The sequence below is a fragment of the Charadrius vociferus genome, unplaced genomic scaffold (genome assembly GCF_000708025.1).
Source record: "Charadrius vociferus isolate BGI_N301 unplaced genomic scaffold, ASM70802v2 scaffold34, whole genome shotgun sequence".
Classification (NCBI taxonomy): Eukaryota; Metazoa; Chordata; class Aves; order Charadriiformes; family Charadriidae; genus Charadrius; species Charadrius vociferus.
In genome coordinates, this window is record NW_009647989.1 from 369,086 (window position 1) to 395,577 (window position 26,492).

General features: G+C 40.6%; 1 protein-coding gene across 1 annotated transcript in view; it reads right to left on the minus strand.

Annotated features, from left to right (window-relative positions):
- GPR176 (G protein-coupled receptor 176) overlaps positions 1–25,810 on the minus strand; it is a 45,062-nt gene extending 19,252 nt beyond the window's left edge. Inside the window, exon 1 of the mRNA XM_009883471.1 lies at positions 25,582–25,810. Within this exon, the coding sequence (XP_009881773.1) occupies positions 25,582–25,810 (229 nt within the window). The remainder of the gene's footprint in view (positions 1–25,581) is intronic.
- Positions 25,811–26,492: the final 682 nt, after the last annotated feature.

Here is a 26,492-nt window from a genome sequence, read left to right on the forward strand (position 1 = left end):
AAGCACCCTAAAAGAAAAACTGGTTTTTGCTCCAAGGGCACCACGCTAATATGTTACTAGTGTTTTTTAATTTCACAGTACCCAATTTTACAGTTCTTTTGTCTGCTTCTCACCTCATGTAGCTGCTCTTTTCCAGCTGCACCACTCAGTAGGATAAAACATATTATTCCTCTGCAGAAACCTTACCTTGCTTACATGCTTAGACCACAGTAACAATACCGCATCAGATACAGGCAGTCCAAACCAGTTCTACATGTTTTCCTGGTCTTAGTCAATTTGAGCTGTTGCACATGAAAAACTGAATTCTTCCTCACTGAAGTGTTTTTGCTAACTTTCAGAAAAAAAACCTTTAAGAAGCTATCAGAAGATTTAGCTTTTTTTAACCACACATAATTATTTTTGATATGGACAAAATTTTAATTGCTTCAAAACATATCTTCTTGATTCATTTATGAGGAAGATTATTTGAATTTTTAGACAGCTTTTTTTTTACTGATTATGCTAATTTGTATCAGCAATGACCGCAAAAAACATTTAATAAATACATTCCCAAATACAAACGCAAAATCATTCCACAACTAAAACCCCCACAATTGTATTGTTTGAATTTGGAATGTATTTGGGTTGTTGTATTAAAATAAGTAACTAGACATAAAACTAGTGTTGGAAACAAGCAAATCTCATAAAAAATATATGACAAATGAATTGTGGAAGAAAAAAAACACAGTATTTTTAAAAAAAATGCAAAACAACAGTATTGTTCGCGGTGCACAATGTCGTGTAAGAGAAATACTACTCAAAAGTACGTTACCAAACTGTCATTAAAGTTCCAAAAGCAAACCATCCGTGTGCTTACCCTAAGAATAAACTATAAAAGAATTTCAAATGGAAACTAATGAATATGTATATGAGTTGTTTTTCTCATGTCAATTCAATCTGGATAGGGCATTTTATTAAAAAACAAATTAAGAAAAAGGCATTACAGAAATTCTCTTTTTCTAAGAGACATTGTAATAAGCCGTTCAGGTGTTAAAGTGCCAAGGCAAGCATAAATAATGCTTAACGAGGAGGCACTCAAGTAACAGCACAAGGTACTGTGAGAGGTTACCTCAACTCTTTCTGCTTTTCCAGTGGGAAGCAACTCACTGGCAGTAACAGTTTTAAACAGTTTGCTATCAGATGCGTACTGGGGAAAACCACATTAGAATCACTCTGTAAGCTTTGAAAACAAGTTTAATGTAAGCAGAGGGCTTCACAGTGATGGTCATTTTAGTTTGGATAATTGTAATAACCTTTCTTATTTTGAAAATTATATAAATATAGCAGGAAACATAGCCACCTGTGTTCTAAAATGTCTTCATTAAGATGTCTTCATTTTAGCAAACTAGCATATGGACTTCTTTCAGATTCTGTTAAGGTGATCCCATTTTCTTTTTAAAAAAAACCCAAAACCAGTTATTACTGACAGACTGCAACACTCCAGTGCTCTCCTAGAAAAAGAAAAATATTCTGCACAGGGAGCTATGTGACAACCCTCTGTCCTGTCCTGCCAGCCCACTCCTATGCACGGAGAAACCCGGTGATGCTCCATATCCATGATCCATTTGGATCTTTGTGCTAACATTGTAAGAGTGCCACAAACTAGAATACTACTTTAAAAGCTTTAATTTATCAGAAGTGCCTTCAAAAGAAGTCTCTTTTCTCAAAGCACAGTAGAGGAAGACTTCATCAATAAAAGAACAAACTGGGAATTAAAACAGTGGATGTTCTAGATTGAAAGTAAAGAAAGAAAACACAAAAAGCCCACAGCATTTTACTGAGAGTCTACAATCACCTCTGAAGCCTACACAATAAAAATTTAACTTCAAAAATTGGCATTATAACGATGCAAAAAAATCATTACATCAGAACTCAAAGACATGTTATTAAACCCTGACTCATTCTACCCTCACTTGTGTGAGTAGCTCAACAGACTATCGCAAAACCTGCGTGCTGAGGAGAGCAAGGGTGTCCCACCTGTATGCTAAAGCAGAATTTACATGACATAGCACTTCCCCAATTCCTGTAAAATTATTTTTAGTGGAGATTATTCATTTTTTGTTCATGCCTCAGTATTCCAACAGCAAATAAATCAAAAACTCCTGGTATTTCAAGGGTGGAAAAGTTAATTAACCATTTCAAGTTTTATTGGTAAAATATGCTAATAGAGAGATGTAACTGACAACTACAATGGTTAGATAAATATTTCATAAATATTTATCTAACATACATAAATGCAAAAAAACCCCTACTATATTAATGTTTGAATTGTATATACATCAATAATTACTGTTATTGAATTGCTGTTTAATAGCCTACTTATAAGCTTTAATCTGACAGTACAGAGCAGCAAGTGTTGCCAGTATGTCAATAGTCTTTTCTGAGTTTAAATGGTTAAACTAAACAATGCATCAACTATTTTGTACCTACTTTGCAACACGTCTGGTTCTGCTTTTTTTAAAAGAGAAAAGCGACTCTCTTGCAGGCCAAATACTTGGCCAGTGATTTCTGCCACATGGCTTATTACAATATTAACAGCAGGCATGTAGCTTTATCTTCTGCAATTTGTTGAAACCACAGATGTGCCTGCTAGTATACAGAAAGCTCCCTTACAAATGTTAGTGGCTGTATGTTTTTCATGTGACCTGATAACGATACTCTGCAAAGAAAATGGAAATTAAAAATAAATTTTATAATGCCATACACTAAGAGAATTGTGGAATGACCCAAAGGACTATTTCCATTCCTTGGAAATGAGTAGATTTATTTGGGAAGCATTTTTAGATATCCTTTTTTTTTTGTCATTCCACTCACCGCAGGCTGCCTGATTTACGAATTAGTTGTAAAATATTTCTTAACTTGCTTTCCTTTGCTGAGATTATGAAGTCTCTGTAGGACGTGCAAGGAGACTTACATTATAAATAAACCTACTTTAAAAAGCTAAGACCAAAACAAAATGCAAAACCGAGACTTGAAGCCACTTCTCATCCTTCAAGAGGGCCACTGTCGATGAATTTGGCTGTCCCAATACTTGTTTAGATGAACATGATCATAAAGCTACCTTACTGCCTTCCCAACCCTGCTAAGATTGAGACACAAGCAGTGACAGTAAAGCAGAACTTGAAGGACATCTCTAATGTTCTCTGCTACGGACAACTGAACGAAGAGGAGAAGACGATGGACAGTTTTCCTCTACTCATTCAACTTTTTCATCAGTTTTTTTTTTTTTCTCTGAAATACAAAGGGGAAAAAAAAAGGAAGAGAGGAAGAGAATACCCCCTGTATGTGTATCACACATGCCAAGTTCAAATTCTACTGGGAGTATAAAAGTATAGCTTTAGCCTCCCAGAGGCACAAACTCAGAGACTGATCTCTATTGATCTGATCACCATTTTTAATTCTCTCTGCAACAGAGGACCTAGCCCAAGCTGCCAGCAGATCCTTCTTGTGTCAACAATTCATGCCTCACATCACCTAATGTCACCTCGGTGTGATCAGCGTTAACATACCCCAGTGTTCCTCTCCGCAGCCTACTAGAGGAACCAGAAGGCATTATCTGGTTAAATTCCTATTTCCTTCAGCATCACATTTAGATGAACACTGATAATACAATTACTGGATTCACACTGCTCTGAAAATACATAAAAACTGCAATTCAATGCAACTGGCACTAAAATTATTCCCTTCCCTCTATTCTAACTTTTGTTTTGTTAACTTATTGTTTTACCAATTGCATGTTGCCGGAAAACAGAACAAATACTGAAGAAGAAATGCACGCCTACTCCTCTTTGTCCACATATATACTCTTAGGGTAGTTCTTTGTTTCTAAGAATTCTTTATCACATTTTAAAACATCAAGTTTTACAAAGACTGTTTTCTTGCTGTGTTTGTTGGCTACAACAGACATTAGTGGTTATTTTTTTTTTCTCTGAATATATCTTCTTTCTGCCAAGTGAGCATTACTAATTCAATTTCCTTATTAATTTTCCATTTTGATCCTATTTGAATTGTTCACAGTTGTGTGGGGTTTTTTTTAAATACATTTTCAATACCTATCACTAAAGTTATATTGGTGTAGTCATGTACATTTCATGAAATTGTCTTTACGTCTTTTCAGAGGATGAAAGAGAAAAAAGTCTAATCTCAAGTTGTAATGAGTGACAGAGGATAATTTGCTGATCCAACCAGTTGCTCAAGGACCATCTGGCCGAAGGTTATCTCAGGCCAAGGTTAAACATTATAATTGCTTGCATAATAAGAAAAGCTTTATCACAATGTTAAGATTTATGTCTTATGCATCATTATAACGAAACACAAGCTGTATTTTATATAAACGATAAAAATATGTCAGTGTGAATAGACCCATATTGTGTAGCTGTTAGTGAAGAAGCAGTATTTGGCTAATTAAACAGTCTTGGTTGCCATATAAGGAAATATTTATGTTAAGCAAGTATGTATGGTGGGTAAACAGTGAGCGGGCTCAACGGAGGGGGGGGAGGGGGGGGGTCACGTCTTACCCCAAGAAGGGAGAATACGGCCTTCCTCCTAGCAACAAGGGACCGAACCTATGAAGAGACTGGAGACGACCATGACATCCCGGAACTAAAGAGACTGTAAGAAGGGGGCTCTAGCAAGGGTAAATTTGTGAGCCCTTGGTGGAGCTGCGACTCCCCGGCCGCCCAGCGCTGCTTTTGCTTTCCTACCTTAACAAATACTTGATGAATCCATTTTGGACTTGATTCGGTTCATTTCAGCTATAACAAAGTTACCATTTCAGTACAACACCCACAAGAACCACAGCTCTGCAAAGTAATGAGAGGCAAAGATGGTACGTGAGGCAATACCTTTTATGAAACCAACTGCAAAAGCTGAGTGGAAGAGAAAAAGAAGCTTTCAGGCTGAAGACAGACCTCTCTTGGACATGAGAGTTGTTCAGTACTCTTTGATCTTTATTATTATTTACAAGAGCTCTTTTTTATCTGGTTTGGCACAAACCTGGTAGGATATTTCTTACATTTACTGAACTGCAAGTAAACAAAATGCAAAATAAAGCAGAGTTCATGATAAATGTGAATACAAAGTAATCTTCAAAAATAAGTTTTCTGACTAATGATGGTGTCATTGCAACAAATACAGCATTAACATTGCAGTGTGTACACAGCTCACCTGTTCATTTGGATGGAATAATAGTACTTAGCTATTTTCATAAGCACTTTCCAGCATATTTACCTAAGAACCTTTACTCATGTGCCCTTAAACTTAATTTTGTCTATTTGGATTATCATTACACTTGCTCCACACAATATCACACAGCCTACAATCAGAGCAGGTGGAGGCAAAACTCCAGCGTAATTGCTTTTTTTTTTTTTTTCTCCCTGGTTTGGTACCAGTGGCAGGATCATCTGCAGTCCTCTATTTTGCTTTTTGTGGACAAAACTGATCTACGCTTTTGTGATCATTAGCAAAAAATACATTTAAAAAACACAGGTAAACACATAACAGTCAAATGTATTAGGCAAATCTCGCATAATCTTCACTGTGTATGTTTCAAAATAAAATTTTGCCATACTTACTGGGCCAGGAGAGGCTTAGTTCTAATCATGCTAACCCAACTAAATTAAGGATAACACACTGAAACTAACTTGATTAAAGACAACATCTTTTTTTACTCTGGAGAAGTTGAAATTTTACAAATTTACAGCTGTTAATAAAGTTTTCTAAAGAACAAAATTTCTTCTATCATGAAAAACCTCTATAAATGCAGAAAAATGTTTTAACAACACTAGAAAGGCAGGCCAACATTTATTTTTTTAGAAGCTTTAGGCCACCCCAAATTTCATTAATCTGCTGGAACAAAAGAACCTTACAAAATGAGCCCCCTGAGTACTACAACATGCCACAAAGATTTTGTTTTGCAAGGAACAGCCACGAGGAGTCTGAATGCTTGTTTCTTAAGCACAAATCACATCCATGACTTCGTACCTCTGGATGAAAAGGACGATAAACACTTCAGCATACTTCCAGTCTACCTTGAGTCCACATAGATGGGACAGAGCAGTCCCACTGTGCCAGGCATGACACTGAGTTCCCTGACAGCTACTCATTTGCGCAAAGAAAACCAAAGCAAACTCCCATATTTTCCTTGTTACAGTTCTGAGGTCCAAGTTGGGCCCATAAAGGAAAACTCAGATCTTCCAACAGTTCCTGAGTTTAGATGTTACAAAAAATATAGGCTACTGTCCTTGTTAGCAGCAGTAAACAAATAAATGGTTAGACAGTTATAAAGTCTCACATTTGTAACTTTTAAGCACCTTTTCTATTCTATTTTGAAAACATTTTGGTCTGGTGACTTCCTTCCTTATAAATCTTCCTACAAAAACCTTCATGAAAAGTAACCAAGGCCTTTAGCAATGAACTAGATCAATACATGCAAGAGCATGCAACCTGATATAACACCCCATAAAACAGGGAGGCCAGCAGCTTTATTTACCCAAGATAGTGATTCATGGTAATAGCTGAGAGTAAATCAGCAAAATGTCTCTTTTCCAGACAGAACAAAATACAGTAATCTCCCTAAAAACCTGCTGAAACATCACCAATACATGGGGGCTCTGAGTTAACACCCCCATCTGCTTTTCCCCTACACGTACTTCTATGCAGAATGAGCCTCTTCCACTCCAACACCCTTTCTCTCTGCGCCTCACTATAACACTGCTTTTTCTGTGTCACTTCTTTCCTGGTTCTTCTCTTAGTTTGCTTCTTAGTTAAGAGAGCACAGAAATCTCACAGAAATCACCGTGATAAATCATGAGAAAGCAAGCCAGGTGGCAAGCGCTGGTTTCCTCGCCCATGCACAGGCGATTCGGCGCCCACATCGCCTCTCCAAGCCATGCCGGTCCCATGCTCAGCGGCGTCACTTGTACTAACAGCCACACCGAGATTTCAGTCGCTTTCTCTTACCAGCTACCAGACAGTGTGAGATGCTGCAGAGAGTGGAGTATACTTTTTTCCCTTATTATGCCCGAGTGACCAGAGCAGGGAGAGGGAAGCATATTAAGATCTGGCTGCACTGCCTGATTTTTCAGCAAGGTTTTCAGCAAGGTACCACACCTGTCACTTTTCTTACCTTTTTAAGTGGGGACGTAGATTGGGCAAGATTGGGCAAAAAAGGCAGAAAGCAGACTATCCTCTATCTGCCAGAAAGGTGTTCATAGGAGCACTAACCACTGCCACCAACACTCAGAGTAGGGTTACAGACATCCCTTCACACAGCCATAATGTCATGTATTAACATTAATCTTGCCCATGTGCTTTTCACAATTATGTGCAAAAGCAAATTTCAGACAGGCTGACTACGAGGGCCTCAAGGGCCCCAGCTGGCCTCACCTGGGACTCCCAGCCCCTGCCCTTGGCTCCGGCAGCTGCGTTCAAGCTCTGACCTGGGCACACAGTCCTGGCATCAGCGATGTTACAAGTGTGCCTGTCTCTTGCCCTGTCTCTTGAGTGGATCTCAAGATCTATATCACTTTATTTTCCAGTTAAAGAGATTAAACAGCGTGTGCTGCCACCTTCCTCCTCCTTAAAAGAGAGGACATTAAAAAGATGACAAATATGTCACACAGAATCTACTCTTAACCTGTACGTAGCTTCTTTTTTTTATTTTGACTAGAGAAGCTCCCTCTCCATTCCAGCTGGCGTAGCTATCTCTATGGCTGGCTTCCTAACATGAAAGAAAGTTAAATATAACAAATCAAAAGCTCTCATTTATACTTAAGATCAAATCAAAGTTCCCCACTGCTTCACTGAAATATATGGCACTGTCTAGCATGTATTTCTTGGCTGCAGTGCAGGTTTATAAGTTATTAGCTGCAGTACTTATTGCTGCAGTACAGGTCTATAAAATAATACTCCCTGCTGACTACTAACACAATACTACTATCTGTGACTGCTATTACATGCTGCTATTGCAGTAGTTACCATACCAAAAAGACAATTCTCAAAAAAATATCTCTGCACTCAGGAGGTTTAGCAACAAAACAGAGTCAAAAGGTTACAGGAAAAAGGAGGTGTGAGGAAACTCTTCAGTCTCACTGCTGTCTTCTCCATAGACCAAAGCAATTTTCTGTAACTCGCTTCTGTATCTGCAGTCAGATTTCAGTCTTTATTCCAGTTCTGTACAGGCTTTGCAACTGTCAGAATTAAAACAGCACAGAATGATTTTTTTATTGCATGCTCCTGTGATGGTCTCGGTTTATAATCAATCTTTTGGGAACCCCTGAGCCGCAGCACATTGTTCGAAAGACTCCCCAAGTCGTGGCAGAATTATTCCACACAGTGGTAGTATCCGATTAATCAGAATAACTCAAAGCACTCAACAGCCAGCAGGGCTTTTCTAATTAAGACTCTTCCAATGTAGTGAAACATCTTGCAAATCAAAATTTATTTTAAAAATAACTTAGCTGAAGCAAAATAGAAGTGAGGGGGTTTTGTGTGCGGCTTTTGTTTTTTTAAAATCAAAAGCATACGAAAATTTGATTTCTAGAGCTTCCAAAGACACAGCCTGGCCACTGTCTGGAATGACAGACCAGAAACAGGAGTATTGAGATAAGATCACAGGGTTCCTGTGTGTATGGCCCAATTTTGCAAGAGCAGACAATGGTCCTGCTGGATGACACCCTAAGCCTGATATTCAGGAGATGGCAAACATCCATCTGTACGGCTTCTCAGGACAGAGAGCCAAAACTCACTCATAATTTCTGACTATTTCAGCTGCATGGACATATATACACACCACAACCATTGCTCCTTCTGCTATTACTTTCACGTACTCTAGCTGCTTCTACTGTTTTTTTTCACTCCTTGGACTTCGGAAATCTAAATTAGAAGCTCTTCAGACAACTTCAGGCAAAATGAAGAGTGACTTATACAAACATGTTAAAGGGTTCCAAATGCTGGGGAAGCACAATTCCAAATATTGATCCATAATGAACAATGCAAGCTCATTTTGAGTTTAAAACTTCATTAAAATTATTAAGTCAGGGAAGAAGAAAAGAACAGTAAATTAGTTCAAGACATAGCCAAGAAAACCACTCTGGAAATTAGAAGAGTAATAGACATGAAGTAAATTCTTACGGCAAAAAGCAAAGTTACATAGTCTTAACTAGCCTGAGTCTGGACACTGTCTAGAATGAGAGACCAGAAATAGGATCAGAAACTTTGTGGTGTCCAAGCACTTTCCATTTGTTGCCCAAAGGATGTTGACACTGGCTTAAATGCACAAAAATGTATTCATGGGGTCCATAGCTGATGGCATGCATCGACTTCAAAGTTAATTTAGAGATTGAAAAAAAAAAAAGGAGAAAGTGAGAGAGAGGGAAATAAGAAAAGCTCTGCCCCATGGTGACAGGGAGGGGAAGCAATGAGGTCTCAAGACAAATGTCCTCCGCTTGGTGTCCTTGCTAGTGCAGCAGGTGGTGATGTTGAAGATGATGAGGCTGATGATGACTTTCACTATGCTTTTCACTAGTAAGAATGGTACTTTTCATCTGGACCCACTCAAATGCCATGTTTCACACACACACTTCTGACACTCAGCACTGCCTGGAACACACCTCTTCAGGTGTAAGAGCTGCACATCACTCATTGCTAAGCTTTGTGTACATACGTGATTGGAAGATGCTTATCAGATATTTAAATAGCTACAACCTACTTTGATATTCACAAAGTCTTGTTCTTCCCCTAGTGTTAAACTAAAGGTTACAAAACAAGAGGTTGGAGAAGGCAGGGGAAAGAAGGGGAGATTTTTTTCCATTGGTGGCACTCACTTGTTTCTGTGCAATTTTAATTTCACAAGTTTAACAACAAAAGTATCAAAGCTCAAGAGAAATGATTGTGCTATCAGATTAAACTAAGTGGTTAAAGCACCTGTCACTTTATGAGTCCAGGTACCAAAAAACCTCAGAATGCCATGCCAATATGCTTGTCCCCAGGGTGTGGTAGTTCAATTCAAGTGTCACCCCAGCACACTATGGCTGGTACTCCATTACCAGGTGCAAAAGGTCATTTGCACATTAATTCCTTTTAATCTGTATAGACGTGCTGACACTGAGTAAGAGTGATCATTTAAAACAGGTTTATGTAAATGAATGCACGTTTGTGTGTTAACGTGGCTTACAAATGATAACGTATAAATTAGCCAGTATACTGCCTGAATAAGATGAGACAACAGATAAGAGCTTTGCTCTTAGATATGAGAGATAATGTACTAGGTAAATGATCTCAACTATTACTCAGCAAAGCAAAAATGTACAAAGCAAAAGCATACAAAGATGGATACTGCCTTTTTTTTTTTTTTTAAACAGGAAGGCTGGCCTTTTGGGACAATTTGCTCTCTCTCCCAGAAAACCCATCTTTGAAAGATGACTAGATAAACAGACTTCATTTGTTACACAGTAAAAGTAGGTTCTTCTTTAGTGTGCTTGGATAACACAGCTGTAAAGCCACACACATCAAGTCCACATCTAAAATAAAACAAAAATGCTAGCAACTGAGAATTATGGAAATGCAATAGCATTTTTGCCACCTCAGGCTCCCACACAGACTGCATAGAGCCACTTACTTGCAGTATAGTATGTGTAGAATCAGCCATGTTCAGGCTGTTCTTATTGTTTGGGTTTACAGGTTCTTTCTACCCTGCAGCAACAGAAGATAGCCATCTCACCCCAAGCTGCCACACCAGTCTTAGAGACAATCTACTTTTGCACCAGAGCTCGATATACAGCACAGAAAGCCTATAGAGTGAGTTTTCAACAATTAAAAAAAGGAGCGGTCTCATTCTTCCGGACCAGCGTTATTGGATAGATATGACAATACAACATATGAAGATGGCCTTGATTGAAGACTGAAGCAGACTCAAAGCCTGCCTCTCTGCCCTGTCCACAGGGAAGCCTTGCAGACAGCCTGCAAGCAGCCTAACTCACCCTAATTGACCTAGGGACACACCTGAACCAGGTCTCCCTCCATCCCTCCAAACAAAAATCAAAGAAATTCCCTTTCAGATATCAGATTCCCATGACTGCGAAGTAATCTGCTCTCTGAAAATAGTAAAATATATGGACAGAGGCTGTTAACAACACTTCATCAATGATGCTAAGATGCATGTAATTGTAACATTATTAACAGACTACTATGCAAATAGCTACCATCTTTGTCAGCTCTCTACATGATATTAAATGACGAAAAGACCACTTACTAGCAACTTATATACATACCAGAGGCTGCCTCCCTGGACATTTTCACATATAATTTCTTTGCTTTAGACCCCACCACATAGAAATGTCTTTGACCATGTAACCTGTGTTTCCAGTTGCAAAGCAGTCACCTCTGACCATTGGATTAGCCTCAGCAAATATAAAGTATTCTGAGACAGCTACTTATTTGGGTCTGTCCACATTATGCTCTAAGAAATTACTGGAGAAACAGAATCCAAAGAGTAGTTCAGTGTTTTTCAGCTCCTTTGGAACCTGAAGTGCAATTTTACTTTCTTATAATAATCAAAATTCTTATAAATAATCAAAATAAGTCTCCAGAGACTGGTACCACATCATGTAGTATCAGCCTCTGCCAACTGCATGGGTGTTTTACTATCTCCTTTAACCAGATTCTTTTCTTCTGCGTTTTACAAACTGAATAAAACAAAAGGATGCCTTTGCTATCCTATTACAGAGGCTTGCTACAGTCAGAAAATTTTTAGTGTGGCAGCAATTTATTTCTTTTTTCAAATTAAATTGCAGACATAGAATACTGAACTTAGCCAAATCTAGCATGAACTCTAGAGAACTGTACTGGATGAAAATAAGGATAATAGAGAAAATTTTTTATAAGTGAAATAAAAGAACATTCTGTAATACACTATTGCGTTCTGTAGCTTTTTCTGGAAGTATTATAGTAATTCTGCTGACCTGTACATGATGTTCCTTGCAATGTTCCCTTTTTCTATTAACGCATCAATGTTTGGGTGAAGCGGGCAAAATAAGGACTGTATCTTTTAAAACGTGTGCTCCAAAAAAATATGGACATGTTAAAGAGCAGTATACGAGGCAACATTCCACTATAATTTCCTGATGATTAGTAGTCATATACACAGTGTTACTGTACACGTATGTGTAGTTTCCCAGACTTAACCTACACAAGATGGAGACAGGAAGTATCTGCAAAAAACAGATGGATGCTACATCCAGCCATCACAGGGTATTTGTGCACTCCAAACAAAATAGGATGAATGCTTATCTCTCTGTGGTGGGAGTACACGTAGCAAACAAAGGGGAATCAAACAGGGCAGGTGGCACAGCTGTTTTGCCCAGGGAAGACAGGAACAGTGGGAAGGCAAGCAAGACAGTGTAAGTTTGGGGCTGGCTGCCTTCCTTTGGTGGCCACGTGCTTTGGGTAAGTGGGAGTTTGCTGAGGTTGCTCAGAGTGTTTGCCAAGTGACTGCTGTGGAGGATGTGAGAGGGTGGGATGTGAAGGGGTCTGCAAGGTGGTCCCTTGATCCTGAGAAGGGGGTTGAGCATACCTGGGGCGGAGGCAACAATAGGACAAAAGGCAGAAGCTAAATAACCAGAGGAGCATAGTGAACAGAGGCAGCCAAGATGGAAGACGGCACTGGGAGCGTGCCCTGGCACAGGTACAGGTGAGCTTATTTCTGCACACGTGCTCCCTCACACATGCACGCACTCACTCCTCAGTTTATCTCATATAGGCTACATTTTACTTCCGCTACTACTTACTGCTAAGCATCTTAAAAAGGGTACAGTACAGTGGGAGGACAGCAATCTTGATCACTGTAGCAAAAGACAAGCTAACTAATAAAACTTCTAAAAAGCTAACATTAAGCTCAACGTGTCAGCCAAAGTCCAGTAACAGACAGTGCGACTGGCTGGAGTGCAGCACATGCAATTAACTATTCAAGAGCTATTTTGTGTGCGTGTGTGTGTGTACAGTGCAAGGAGTTCCAGGCTCTCATTCTCTTTAGGTGGGAATGGCTAAACCGGAACAGCTAAGAGAAATAAGAAGATCCCAGATGAAGCCTACAGCGACACTGCTGCATAGTTTCACCTCCACTGCAGCAGCTCTTGTGCTAGGAACACGAGTCTCGGGGAAGGACAGTACCCATCTGGGCAAGAGTGTCTGTCCTCTTGTATACCGGATGTGCCGGCAGTAGAAAGGACTCCAAGGACAGGAAGCAGCAGTGGCAGGAGGTTGCTTTAGCAGGCACAGAGCTAGCTGGCTTTGAGACATCGGAGAGGACGGACTGCGCGGTAACTTGACTGTCCAGTGCAAAGGGAACAGACCTGCTGGGATCTCCTAATAGCTCACAAGGAAGAACGGGGCGAATGGCCGATCTGTATCAGTACCGGCGACACAGGGCAGTGATGGAGGGACATTCTGGAGGCTCAATTCAGGTGATCAACCATGATACTGAAGCCCAGCACCTCTGTAACCACTGTCATTAAGAGACTTATTAAGAGCTCTATATGCTAAGGGCAGGGAGTCGTCTAGAGTCTCAATGCATGAACAAGATGGTGATGCTGAGAAGGGGATTTTAGATAAGTTAAGAAATGGGGTACCTTTCGGGACAAGACAGGCCTGTAAAAGAAGGACAGGCTGGCTGTACCTTAACCAAACTGGAGTCAGGCTGAAAACTGCAGGAAAACATTTAAACTAAAAGCTGGGGAAAGCCAAAAGGCACAAATGAGCTTCTGATTCAGACTGACACAGTCCCAAAGGGGTTGTAGCTAATGGTCCTCTGAAAAGGCTGAAAGAAATAAACAGCCTAATACAACAAATAGAAAAGGCGAATCGGACTACCCTCTCTGTTCTAGATACTCCTTAAAACTACAGATACTAGAGTGAAACAACAAGAAAAAACACCCTACCTCAATATTTTCCACTTTTTCCAATTAATTCAGGCAATAGCAGTAGAAAATGTATTTTAGCCCCTTGTAGGACTGACTTTGTTCTTTGTTCTACAGTATCACAGAAATGATCCAGTTATGCCATAAGAAATACAGATGCACAACAAAAGTAAGGCCTGCTAGAGCCTGAACTCAAGCCAAGTGACACAAAGTGTGTAGAGACAGATACAAGGGGTTGCATGAAAAGCAAGATCCCCGTATTTTATTAGTCTCCTGGAAGAAATTGTTGAGTTCTTGCATGGAATTGCTTTGACAGATGAGAGAGTGAGTCAAAGGTAGTAGAAAAAAGCAGACTAAAACCAGAGTCTCTGTCCCCCAAAATATTACAGGCCTTTTTTTTCCCCCCAGGGAACTGGCAGACCACATTTGTCATGAAGTAAGCCAGACTATTCATGATGGAGACAGAAGGATGGACCACATTTGTCAGGAAGTAAGCCAGACTATTCATGATGGAGAATGTAAATTACAGGGTTGAATATCACAACTAATAAAACATTTTAAAAGACATCAGTCCACAGCAATCTTCCAGCAATCCCCAACGACAGCAAAAGACCATGAGCAGAGACTAAGATAATTAGAACTCTCCCTGCCATCACCATTTCAGCTTCACTACTGCTTTTGTTACTACCATAATTGCCATTTGCATTGTTTGGCGGATCTAATGCCTTACCATGAGAGGTTATGTGATTTCTTATTCAGCCAGCCTTCCAAACCAGGATATTCTCCTTATTGCAATGTTTCTATGGAAGCTGTCTGACTACAAGGCACCAGTTCCTGTCCTTGCTTCCAGCTGCTAAATTTAATTTAAAGATGCTAAAAATAAAAAAGGCTTACATGTAACAGTACTGTTCGGAAAGAAAGAGGCTGTACTTCCTACAAGGATAACATTTAATCAGCAGAGAAATGAAGAGAGGTACAACACGTTAATTGTTTCGCTGGTATTTCTGCCCATTTGCAAACTTTCTAGCAGTACCTAGCCCACTCTCAGAACATTTTGAGAACTCCCTCTGTGCTAGATATTGAGACAGCAAGTACAGGAAAGATAACACAGAGAAGTCACAAGTCTTTGGACTTCCAGTTCAGCTGTTGCCCCAGTGACCACCTATTATACTGGACACCCAAGAATGCGGAATCATTTACAAATTCAGTGATGGGCTGGGGGGGAGGGAGGGAATCAAAAGAAGTACAGCAGGAAAACAAAACATTATCTTGATTATTTGGGAATTTTTCCTTAAATATATAGATGATATGTATAAAATCCACTTTTGGTTTTCTCTGCAAAACACTTCACATTGATATTCCCACTAGCACACATACCATGTGCTGTATGACCTCAGAGCCTCGTTACACCCAAATTATCAAAAAGAAGTGCAGTTTGTAGCTTATATTAGGAAATGTGATTACAGGCTTGTCTCCATGAAGACAAAGGAGCAGAAAGGCACAACAGCAGGCAGGGGAACCCCAGTAACCTACCTACTCAGGGAAAGGAGCCCCTGCCCCAACCCCTCCCCTGGCTGTTGCAGGGGAGGCTCAGCCCCACGGGCCAGAAGTGAGCCCCATCCCTGAGTCTGTGGGAGAGGCTCTCTGGGTCTTCTTTCAGCCTGAGGGGGTTTAGCATTGGGATATGGCAGTCATCATGGGACACGGGGGATGAACATTGTGGGATTGGACAAAACTTATTATGGTGGGGAGAAAAAGGTGGGGAAAGGGAGAGTTCAAGGTGGTTTCGGTAGGAACAAGTGTGGGAGACGAGAGGGAAAAGGGGATAAAAATAATCTACAAACTAGCATTTGGTCAGTATGCTTGTCTCAAAGCCAGCTACTGGAGAGACCTTGGGATTTGGAGGTCAGCTACTGGTAAGGTCATTGTTCCAGGCCAGCAACAGGAGAGACCCATCTACGTCTGTGTGTCTTGTGTGTGAGGCAATGGGGAGACCAGGAAATCCTGTACCAGCTACTGGGTAGACTGGGTGTCTAAGACCAGCTACTACAGAGGGATCCATATTGGTGTGCATATATGTATATACTTATGTATTCTCCACTAATGGGCTTTCATCCTGAGCAGCCAGTGAGGGGAAGAGGAAGAGGCCATTAGTGCTCTTTTGTGTTTGCATGACTGCTGCATTTTCTTTCTGTGTCAATCTGTGTGGCTGCTCGTGCATACATGTACGTATGTAGTGTGTGCATGTGTGCTTCTTGGGAATATGCGCTCAGCCTTGCTACGGCTGGACCTGAGGACACGGAGCTGCAGTGGGCTCACCTCTACCAGCCTATGGGGCTCAGCAGCATCTAAAGACCTACTAGCATCTTTTCTGAGTGGGAGAAAAGTACACAATTCCCTAGATCTTGAAAAATGTTCCAAATAAGTGGCAAACTTACTTTTTCCAACACCACACAAATAAGAAATTAATTATTAAAGATGAACAGAAGAGAATAAAAACCTCATTAAGTGCCCATGGTGCCTGCTCTATAGCAAGCCAATAAATGAAATCAACAACAGAACCAACACCATTCTCAAGTGCTCGGGTTCATTCATACCTGAAACACTAACTTACTGCCCATAATATCCAACACAGAATCTTGATGTATATAAACTTCCACTGAAGTTCAAAACAGTCAGTGATACATACACCAGCTGGCATTTAAGCAAATGTAACTCACAATAAAAAGCAAAACATGACATCCAGTCACTTAGTTAAACAGCTCTGGTTCATAGCTGTCATTAAAGTGTTCACATGGGGACTACAGACAGTAAAATGACTGGCATCAATCAGTTTCACCCTAAACAGGAATCAGTTTAACATTCTCCACACACATAATGTTTAAAGACATCAGCTAACCCCCAGCGCGTGTCTGAGGAACGCTAGCATACGGCATCCACAGAGTATCAGGCACTTGCATTACAGGTATAAATCACTGCATCTCGTGCATTTCCAGACTGGGTAAATCGTTAGTTTCCCAATGCCTCTCTTTCAAAACACAGTGGCACTATCCGAGTAGCCCCTCAGTCAAAGCCAGACAAGGCGCCTCTGCAGAAGCAGAGGAAGAAGAGAGGTCTCCATAGCAACAGGGACCACAGGGGCTCTCACAACCCTTCTTCTTCACCCACTCCCCAAACTCAATTTTTCTTCCGAAGAGACTTGCTTAGTGGTTCACCTGAAGACACACAAAAAGCAAAAGCATCATACTATTCCAGACAGACTTTATCAAGGGTGCAGCCTGAACTGGGATTACTGCTACACAGTCCATTATTCCTAAGGCTTGGAAACACCCATAGGAAAATGCAGAGGAAAATTATTAATGTAATGTTATGATACTGTAATACGTTATTACTATGTTATTATTATTACAGGAACATATTACCACTCGTATCATTACATTTGCCTGAGGCTTCTCATTAGACTTGATTTTCAGTCACTTGCTTTGCCAAACTTTAACTATTCCAGCTGATGAGCAACAAAGTTCCTCTGTGCAAAGTGCCTTGTTTAGAACATTTCATCTAAAAAAATACCATTTTTTGTAAGAGTGACACCAGTAGAAACAAAACATCATCCTTCCCATCCCCAAACCATCAGTGCATTTTTTTTCCCCCCTCTGATGGTTCTACCTTTTTTGGGGGCAGGGATACAAATTTTTGCTGGAGCTATTGCAGATGTACCTCTGTTTAAAACTTCACTCAGTCTCGTCTTTAATGATGTACCTGCAGTATTTTTTACTGCAAGATTCCCTGCTTTATTCTTTATAGAAGATGCTTGTGGCACACTTCTCTGGGAGCTACTTCAAAATACAAACATTTATTCCTGATGCTAGTACGCATTTGCCTTTACAAACACGTTACCTAGACTGACAGTTAATGTAGGATTGTATCCCAGAAAGGATCTATCCCTTTATAAATTAAGTGCTGTAATAATCCCATTTTACATCTGGTGTGCACAGATGTCAAGACAGCCAGATGAAAGTCAGTTTCAAGGGCAGGGAGAGGCTGCAGCCAAACACTTCATGGGAAATCCTGAGTAAAAGGGCTGAGCCTGAAGACTCTGCTTGTCCTGCAGGACACTGGGAAGGCAGCAGGGGTTCACTTTTCACTTGGAAATCTGGTATCTGTTTCAAAGCCACTGTTTTCTTTCAAAGGACACGTCCCTTGGATATCATCACAGCATGTTTACAAACCAGGAGGTAACCAATCTAACCCCCAGCTTCCAAAAAAGTGCTATAACCACTAGATTAGAGTGCAAACTGTATCTGAGCATCCTCAACCTTTCCAGTAAATTTTCCCTCTGTACAAGACAGATTTGAGTAAACAAAAAAGCATGTAACAAAGAGCCTCATTCCGCAAAGCCCTAATAAAAGCACTGATTTACAAGGTTTGGGAAAGTTTCCTGGATTTGGGATTATTTGGGATACTTTCTGTGCATTTTTTACTAACTGTAAGATGCATATCAAGTCTGAGGAGTAGATGCTGGCACTGAGGACATCTCTTTCTCATTATATTTTTCATCAATTGTCTAGTGTGTGTGTGGGAGTCCTAAATGTCTGAAAAGAATGATTTTTTTAAAGAAATTCATGCAGTTCTAACTACACGGCTCACATGAAAATTGTGAACGGACTCAGATAACATCAGGATGAGATCTTGGAAATACAAAAAGAAATTAAACTACAAACCATGATAACGGGATATAATCTCACCTAAGCCTAACACAACACAAACATTCAGCTACACACATGCTCCAATCAGTAAAAGCACAACTCATATAAGCTCCCCCATTTAACTGCAGTCATAATAGTAAGTAAATTTGCATGTAAATAAGTGAACTGTGGAAAAATCCATCTTAAAAGGGACAGACCCCATATCCAGATCTCCCTCAAAACTGTTATTCCTTGTCTTCCTTTCCCTTCTCCTGAGAATAATAGAAGGTGCTGCTGTCCATTGCGTTTCATCCATCAATTTTATCTCCCTTTCAAGCTAAGCTCACTGTGCATGCTGGCTACAAGGGCTCCTTGGAGATCCTCCTCTTCATTTCCAACACCCCCTCCCACTGCTTGCACTCAACTGAAAGCAGCTTCGGCCACCTCCAGCAAACTCACCCGACCAAAGCTCAGAAGTAATACTCCCTCTTCCTTCTGTCAAAGGTTTAGTTGATGTGCTAAAGTAATAATTAGTCTTTGCAGATTGTGTACCTCTAATGGCAAGAGAAAAATAACCTTTGTAGAGCAATATTGCTGTATTCCTATATTCACTGCAAATCTGATCTCAAGAATCTTATTTGATAAAAAGGAAGCTATTAAAAATTTACTCACTTTGAAAAGAAACCCTATGTCATTCCAAGCCTTTAAAGAAAAATAAAAGCATTTTTGATTTGCCATTCATACTTAAATTGTCATCTATTTAAAAGTCATTGCCCACATGTATCCTTTTTCAAACTAGTGACAGCCACAAGAGTAAAAGCGGTAACTCCATATTCTTCTGAATTGAATAGCTGATATTTTTCATAGTTACCATGTTCAAATACTCTACTTTCATAAACTGTTAATTAATTTTTGAATAGCAGCCAAGAATATACTAGAGCTTTTTGCTGTTTTCTTTTCATGCTGGAGGAGCGGGTGGAGGGAAGAAATTATCTGAATTAAAAAAATACTATAAATTTCAAGTTACAAATTTAAATTCTTAAATCCAATGAAAAACAACTTTTAAACTTTTCTCTACCCCTTTGGCCTCTGACTGAAAGATCTGAAGCCTCTATTCCTTCTGACTGTGAGTGTGCGATGAGTAACACCAGCAGCACTGGTGATCCCCCTTTGCAGCCTGGCTGCTCTGCTGTGCATTACTGAAACATATTGCAGTGCCAGTTGCAGCCCTACCATGCTGTAGTTAATCCTCACAGTACACTCTGTATATTAGAAGCCCAAACAGACTGAGATATGCCCCCAAAAAACGGAAGAGAGATGACTGCATGAGCTCCATCTCACTATATGGTCTTCATAATGAGAACAAGAGAAAATCTAGAATTCACTCAGTTTACAGAGGTCTCAGAAGGGGAAAAATGAAAACAAAAACTAAGAAACACTTTCCTAGGGTAATGTAACAGAATTGCTGTGCAGCATGCTTCTCAAATTGCGCAAATTTCTTTACCTTAGGGTCCTCTTATATGTAAAGCCAATGCAGATACATCTGCAGCATCAGGTGTAGCTCCCAGTCTACTAGTCGCAATGGGAGAAGCCAGCGGAGTCTCACTTTCCTGGCCCATTGATCTCAGCCAGTCAAATCAAACTCTTCTCTTTGCTGCAGTAGCAGGCAACAAAAACTGGTCTCCCCTTGAAACGCTCCTGAACTTCCTGGTTCCTCAACTTGCCATGTGAGACCAACCCCTATCCACGCATGGCAAAGGTACAGACAAGCTAGCACGACGACAGTCATGGGCGCAACCACCAGTGCCCTGCATTGCTCTGGGACATGCCAACCATTATGATCACAACAAACTATACAAAAGCTGAAGCATAACTATTCTCCAGCAAGCGGAACCAACTTCCCAAGGACATGGGAACAGTACAGACCTTCCTTCTCTACCAAATGGTACTTGCCAGTCCCCTTTTAAACAAATCCCTACATAATCAGCACAACTCATCAAATCTCTTTCTTTGATTTAAAGAAGAAGAAAAAAAATCCCAAGCAGAATTTTACTCCTGCTCAAAGAGGAGCAACTTCAGAAATTACATGAAACACTCTGCTTCTTTTATGGATTTGTATCACTGATGGCACTCTGCTACCATGGCAATAGGTGGCAGAACAACATTGTGAAGTGGGCAGACTCAGAAGAAAGACTGTGAAACAAGAACTCAGAGACAGACAAACAGGGTAACATGTCCAAAAAAAAAAAAAATAATCATGAGGATGGAGAATATGCTTTGGATCTTCAAAACCTGAGTACTTTGACAAGGTAGTAGTTCTAAACCTAAATTTCATTTTACTCTTCCTTTTATCGACTTCACATGAATACCACCATCCCTTTGACAGTAGCCATTTGAATTTGCCAGCTAAGGACCCTAGCCAGTATTGCCATGAGTGCAAATTATCATTCACGTGCACAAGTAATCCTGACTTCGTCATCTTAATCACATCCACTTCGTGGCAGGTGGAGGGAACTGGCCTGAAACACAGGTTAGACAAAACAAAACAGTTCCTTCAGTTCTTAGGAGGCAGTAAAAAATTATCTACCCTGAGTGAGGCAGAACACACAGGAAACCGCAGAGCAGACAGATCTGCGCCAGATTAGTGGAAGTGAAGCAACCTCAAAGCAAATATCTACCATTCTTGTTCCTCTATTGACAACTTCTACCTCCTTTCAAAACAAGTTAGGACATGCAAAGCTCACATCTCTCGATATCTTTTACCACACAGGATTAAGTCAACCAAAGGGAATCAGTACGGACAGCATGCGTTGCTTCTCATGTCACACTGCTCCCATCTGCATCGTTCCAGTGGCCAGTAAAATCAGCTGTTCTTCCCATCAGTGCCTTTCACCTTCCCTCACACTTAATAATGAAAGTTGCTGCCTTACACACAGAACTTCAACACATTAGCTTTCCTTTTGCTAAGCCAATTAGGGGCAATTGAGGGGTTCAAAAAACAGTCATTCATATGAGAGAGTTGCCAGAAGCAGCATAATTATTTTGGCTTCTATTCTCTTATAAACTTTTCTTAGGAGCAACAGATTTCCTCATACTGTAGCACAGCTATTGCCTAAGCATACTACTGAGTGCAACTCACCTGACTCCACACCAGAAACACATCTCTACACATGCACTTAGCATTACAGAGTTCCTTCATTTGAGGGAGTACCAAATACACGTGTGGATCAGAAAAGGAACGTGCTAACAAGAGGCATGGGTCTCTTCCCAGTTCTTCTGATGATGCTCAGCGTGCTTGTAATTTTTTTCTGTAACATGTTCCCCATTTCCTGATCCAAGCGCAGTTCAAACAGCGGAACAAGAAACACCAGTGGCACACATTTTCACTGTTTTATTCTAGCCCTGCCCTGAGTTGGTAGCTTACAGGCTAGCAAACACCATTATGGGGAGAACTGCCATTACTAGCCATGGAGCTGCACAGGAAGACAGCGTTAACAAGGCCTTCTAGTCTCATACTTGGTACCTCACCTTGTGCATTTGGGAACTAAGTTCATCAACACGTGCAAAACATTTAAATCTCCCCCAGAAAAATTCCCCCGGGTCATGCACTCAGCTAAACATCACAGACAGAAATGGCTTGCAAGTCTTGAACATACTGCAAAACTTTCTTTCATAGAGGCAAACCGAGCTGCTTATCGGGACAACTAAGTTGACCAAATTCTACTACAATGCCTCCTGTCTCGTGCAGAAAAGTCATAGTAGGCTATAGCCAAAGGATCGCACAACAGGTAGTACCAGCTGGGTTCAAAGTATAGATGCAGATTTACCCCATCTTATTCCTCAGTCCCTGATTATTAAAATCATAGGTAGTCTGCTAAGTGAGAACTTCCACACAAGCAGTGGAAGAGCAAGTCGGAAGTTTGTGCAAACAGACTCAAAGTCACATGAACAGCTATTTAGAATTGTAGCATTTAAGCACATTATAGCTTCATTAACTCAGTAACTCATGACCAAGTTATCTGAAGAACTCACATCTCTAACTGCCCTAAACTATAAGTGATTTTTAGACTAATAATTATGTTTTGTCCGTTCCAAACACAGAATAATCTGATTCTTTTGTCCATTCTAAACATGGAATAATCTGATTCTTTACAAAATCAGAAATTTTTAACAATGACAACATTCTACAAATTAGGACAAAAAACAATAGGAAAAAAAAATTGCCAATTAACAAGCCTCTTCTTGATACTTCTGGTTGGTTCTACCAGTTAGATCCTCTGACATACATATTAAGGTCACATCCAGGTTCAAGCTTTGGCAAGCTTGTGACAACTACATAACCCCTTTTAAAGACAAACAAAAACTCGAGAATCTGGTGTCATTGCTATTGCTGCCTAAAATAAATAATTAAATTGAGGATGTGCTTTCAGTGTATTGTAAAGTAACCATGAAGAAGAACAGTTTGACTCTTTCTTGCCTTCAGTGGGTATCATGAAACACTCACCATAGCACTCTCCTTTCACGACACAGTGAAAACTAACACAAGAATTTCTCCTACTATTACAAGTCTCCCCACAGGTCTCAAATAAGGGTCTTAAACAGGAGAAAAAAACAAACACGGGGTACATCTCTCTGACAAATGACTATCACTATCACATCCTTCTGCACAGCAGGAACCCAAATTAAATTCACAACCCTGACTGTGATTCTTCCCTCTTGTAGGACCTGGACCGCTCCATGCTGTAGACCACTGCTTATGTCAGACCCCTGTATTCATTACCAAGACTGAGGCATATACACTTGTTCCTTTTCAAGCTGGAAGTAGAAATCATTTCTTCCTTTTAAAAGGGTAGTGATACCCAATAGCAAAGTGGCTATCCCACTGACATTGTGGGATGTACAAGCTGGACATCCACCCAAACCAGAAAGGATTAAAACCCATACATCCTACCTCCGAGAAGAGTGTCCCCCATCTCATGCTTTAGAGGGAAGGACAGTCCTAATTCCCCTTGAAGGGTTTCCCCCTACGCAAAGAGGAACCTGAGACTCACTGGACCAAACAACTGCTATTATGCAGCTCAACTGAGGGGCTCACCTGATGGAGAAAAGAGCTGGATGTTACCGATGCTCTAAGGACCATGGCAGAGAACAAATGAAGAGGAAAGCTTAATTAATGGTATTTGTGCAAGTGTAAGTGTGAGGTAAATACCAAGTTGTTCTCCCCTGCTGATGCAGAGATACCTTCCATCACTGCAAATTCATGAGGCGCACTGCTAACATTTGTCATTGGACTACTGCATTTTCATACTTTAATAACATGATTTGCTCTCCCGTTTTGCTCATTGAAAGGCCTGGAGAAGCTACTGATCTGGAAGCCTCATCAGCCTCGCAGCCATCCAATATGCAGATAAACCCCTTATAACAGATCTAAGTCTTCCCACAGAGTCCTCTTCTCAAAAGCAAATTGCGGGATTGCAAAACCATGACTTACACTAGTTGTACAAAATGTATAGCTATGGTATTTTTTGGTTGGTTGTTTTTTAAAAATTCCTAGCTGCCAAAGGCATGATTACATGTGAGCATCTGTTTTCTTCTTCAAATAAAACCGGAGGATCCATGCTCATGAAAGTAAGTCTGGACATATGACCTAAATGTATGCTCTTAAGGCTCAAAACCCAAAAGATAAAGAACTAAAAATCTGACTTTTCTCATCCAATCTTGTTATTTTTAGGACACTATTTGCTGGCTACTATTTTGTGCCAGGGACTAGCCAACATACTAAAAAAGAGAGTCCTTTCCCCGCACCATCTATGCTCTAAATAGAAAAAAAGCAAGAACCACAAGGATAACCCCCACTGAAGAGAGGAATAATTGAGGCCAAAAGACTCAGTCATTTACAGTAACAACCAGTAGTTGTATCGCTCACTGAGCCCAGTGCTCAATGCTGTTCCAAGACTATGCTTACCATCTTCTTAGAAATTATTTAAGTGATATTAGATATTACCAAGAAGAATTAATTACCATGACCACAGAAACAGATTTTAGCATTATGCAAGATCAGGAAAAACAAAACCAAATCCTTGATAATAAGAACCAATGACCATCAGCAAAGTCCTACTGAACTCTCCTAAGAGAGCTGGAGACTTTGTCAATCAAGCCTTGTGTGAAAAGCCTCATCATTTCCAGTAACCAGCTTTGAATGATTTAGCTAGTGGTGGCATTTTACTGAAATCCAGCTTACCAATATCCCAAACAGTGTTAACTTCACTCACCAGGAGGTTTATTTTGCTTTTTTTTTTTTTTGTAAGAAATGCACATGTATTCCTAACAAAACAACATACTACAAGCACCTAGAAAGCAAACATACACACATTTGTAAGTTATATGGCAATATATTATTGGTTTACTACCACATATCTAAAGCATATGATTCCTATGTTAAGGATAAGAAGTAGGCACAGTTATACATATTTACAGCACAAAGTACTTTCAAAGGATTAATTTAAAATCTGCAGGACACAAATATAGAATTACTGCTGTGTGAAACAGAAATTCAGTAAAACTTGTTTAAAACACTCCAAAACTTGTTTAAAACACTCCACACCTTTTTCTATGGTAAAGAGAACAGATCCCATTACAGCTGAAAATAATGGTGTAGTCAATCCATTTAATTTTTGACCATTTAAATTCCGATAGAAAAGTTTACTAAGTAATACGTATGTATAATGTACTGGTTCTCATCTGGGATGAATAGCATTTTATAGTAATGGCTTTTACACATCAAAAACAACAAGGAACTTGAAATCATACACCTGAGGGTCTAAAATGCAAGAAGAAGAGTCACTAATGCAGCAAATGATGCTCGTTACTGTTCGGTCTGCAGTCCCTGACTGTAAAGATAAACAAACCACATCACCAAAAAAACTCCAGCTACACTCACTCACCCAGCAAAGAGCCAACAAAGATGACAATTTGCACCGTGGTGGTGAAATGCCGATAGGTCTGCTCTTCGCCGTGCTCCTCGCCCTCCGGGGTGCCAGCATCACTGCTGTTCCCACCTTGCCACACCATCTGCCCGGCTGAGGCGTTCCTCATCTCCAGAGCCCTGCTGACAGCCTGGAACGGGGCATGCTCGCTCTCGTTCCTGGAGATCCAGCTTTTGTCGTACCCCATGGCTGAAGTTCCTGCCTTCCTTGCTGCCACCTAATAACCACAGGTTATTATCGAGACCTTGCCCTTAATGACTGAACGGAGCCCACAGGTAAAAAGGCGCTTCTGAGGATAAAGCCCCGTCTCTGACACTCAGAGGCATCTTCACCACATTTCTGTCTCCTGGAAAGCAGAGTTGGCTTTTCACGTTTCTACCTTGTAAATCATGATAGCCCGTACAGACAATAAAGCAGGCATTAGCTGTCCCGCATTTCTTGCTTCACAATACCACAGCTTTTCCTCAGCATGTTTTACTGCAATAAACGTGGAGGAGGAAACGACAACCCACACCACGGCTCATCTTCCCAACCCCACCAGAAGGTCACCTCGCACCCACCACGGACTCGCTCACGCGCGCGCACGCGGACATCCAAAGCCGTCTTGGAAAAGTTGATGGACCACACGCTCTGTCCCTCCACTCCACTCTTGGCCTCGGCGTTAGCTTTTCTCACAGCCCTGAGAGGGGAAAAACATCTCTTTCCCCCCGGCACATCTCCCTTCCCTCCTCCTGCCCGCTCCTCCCGGGGCGAGACATGGCTCCGTCCCTCTTCGCTCTGCGCCACGCCGGACCCTCACACAGCGTCCTCCAGAGAAGCAAAGGACTGCTCAGTGGCTTCCCCCACACTCCAGCTATTTCTCGGGGGAA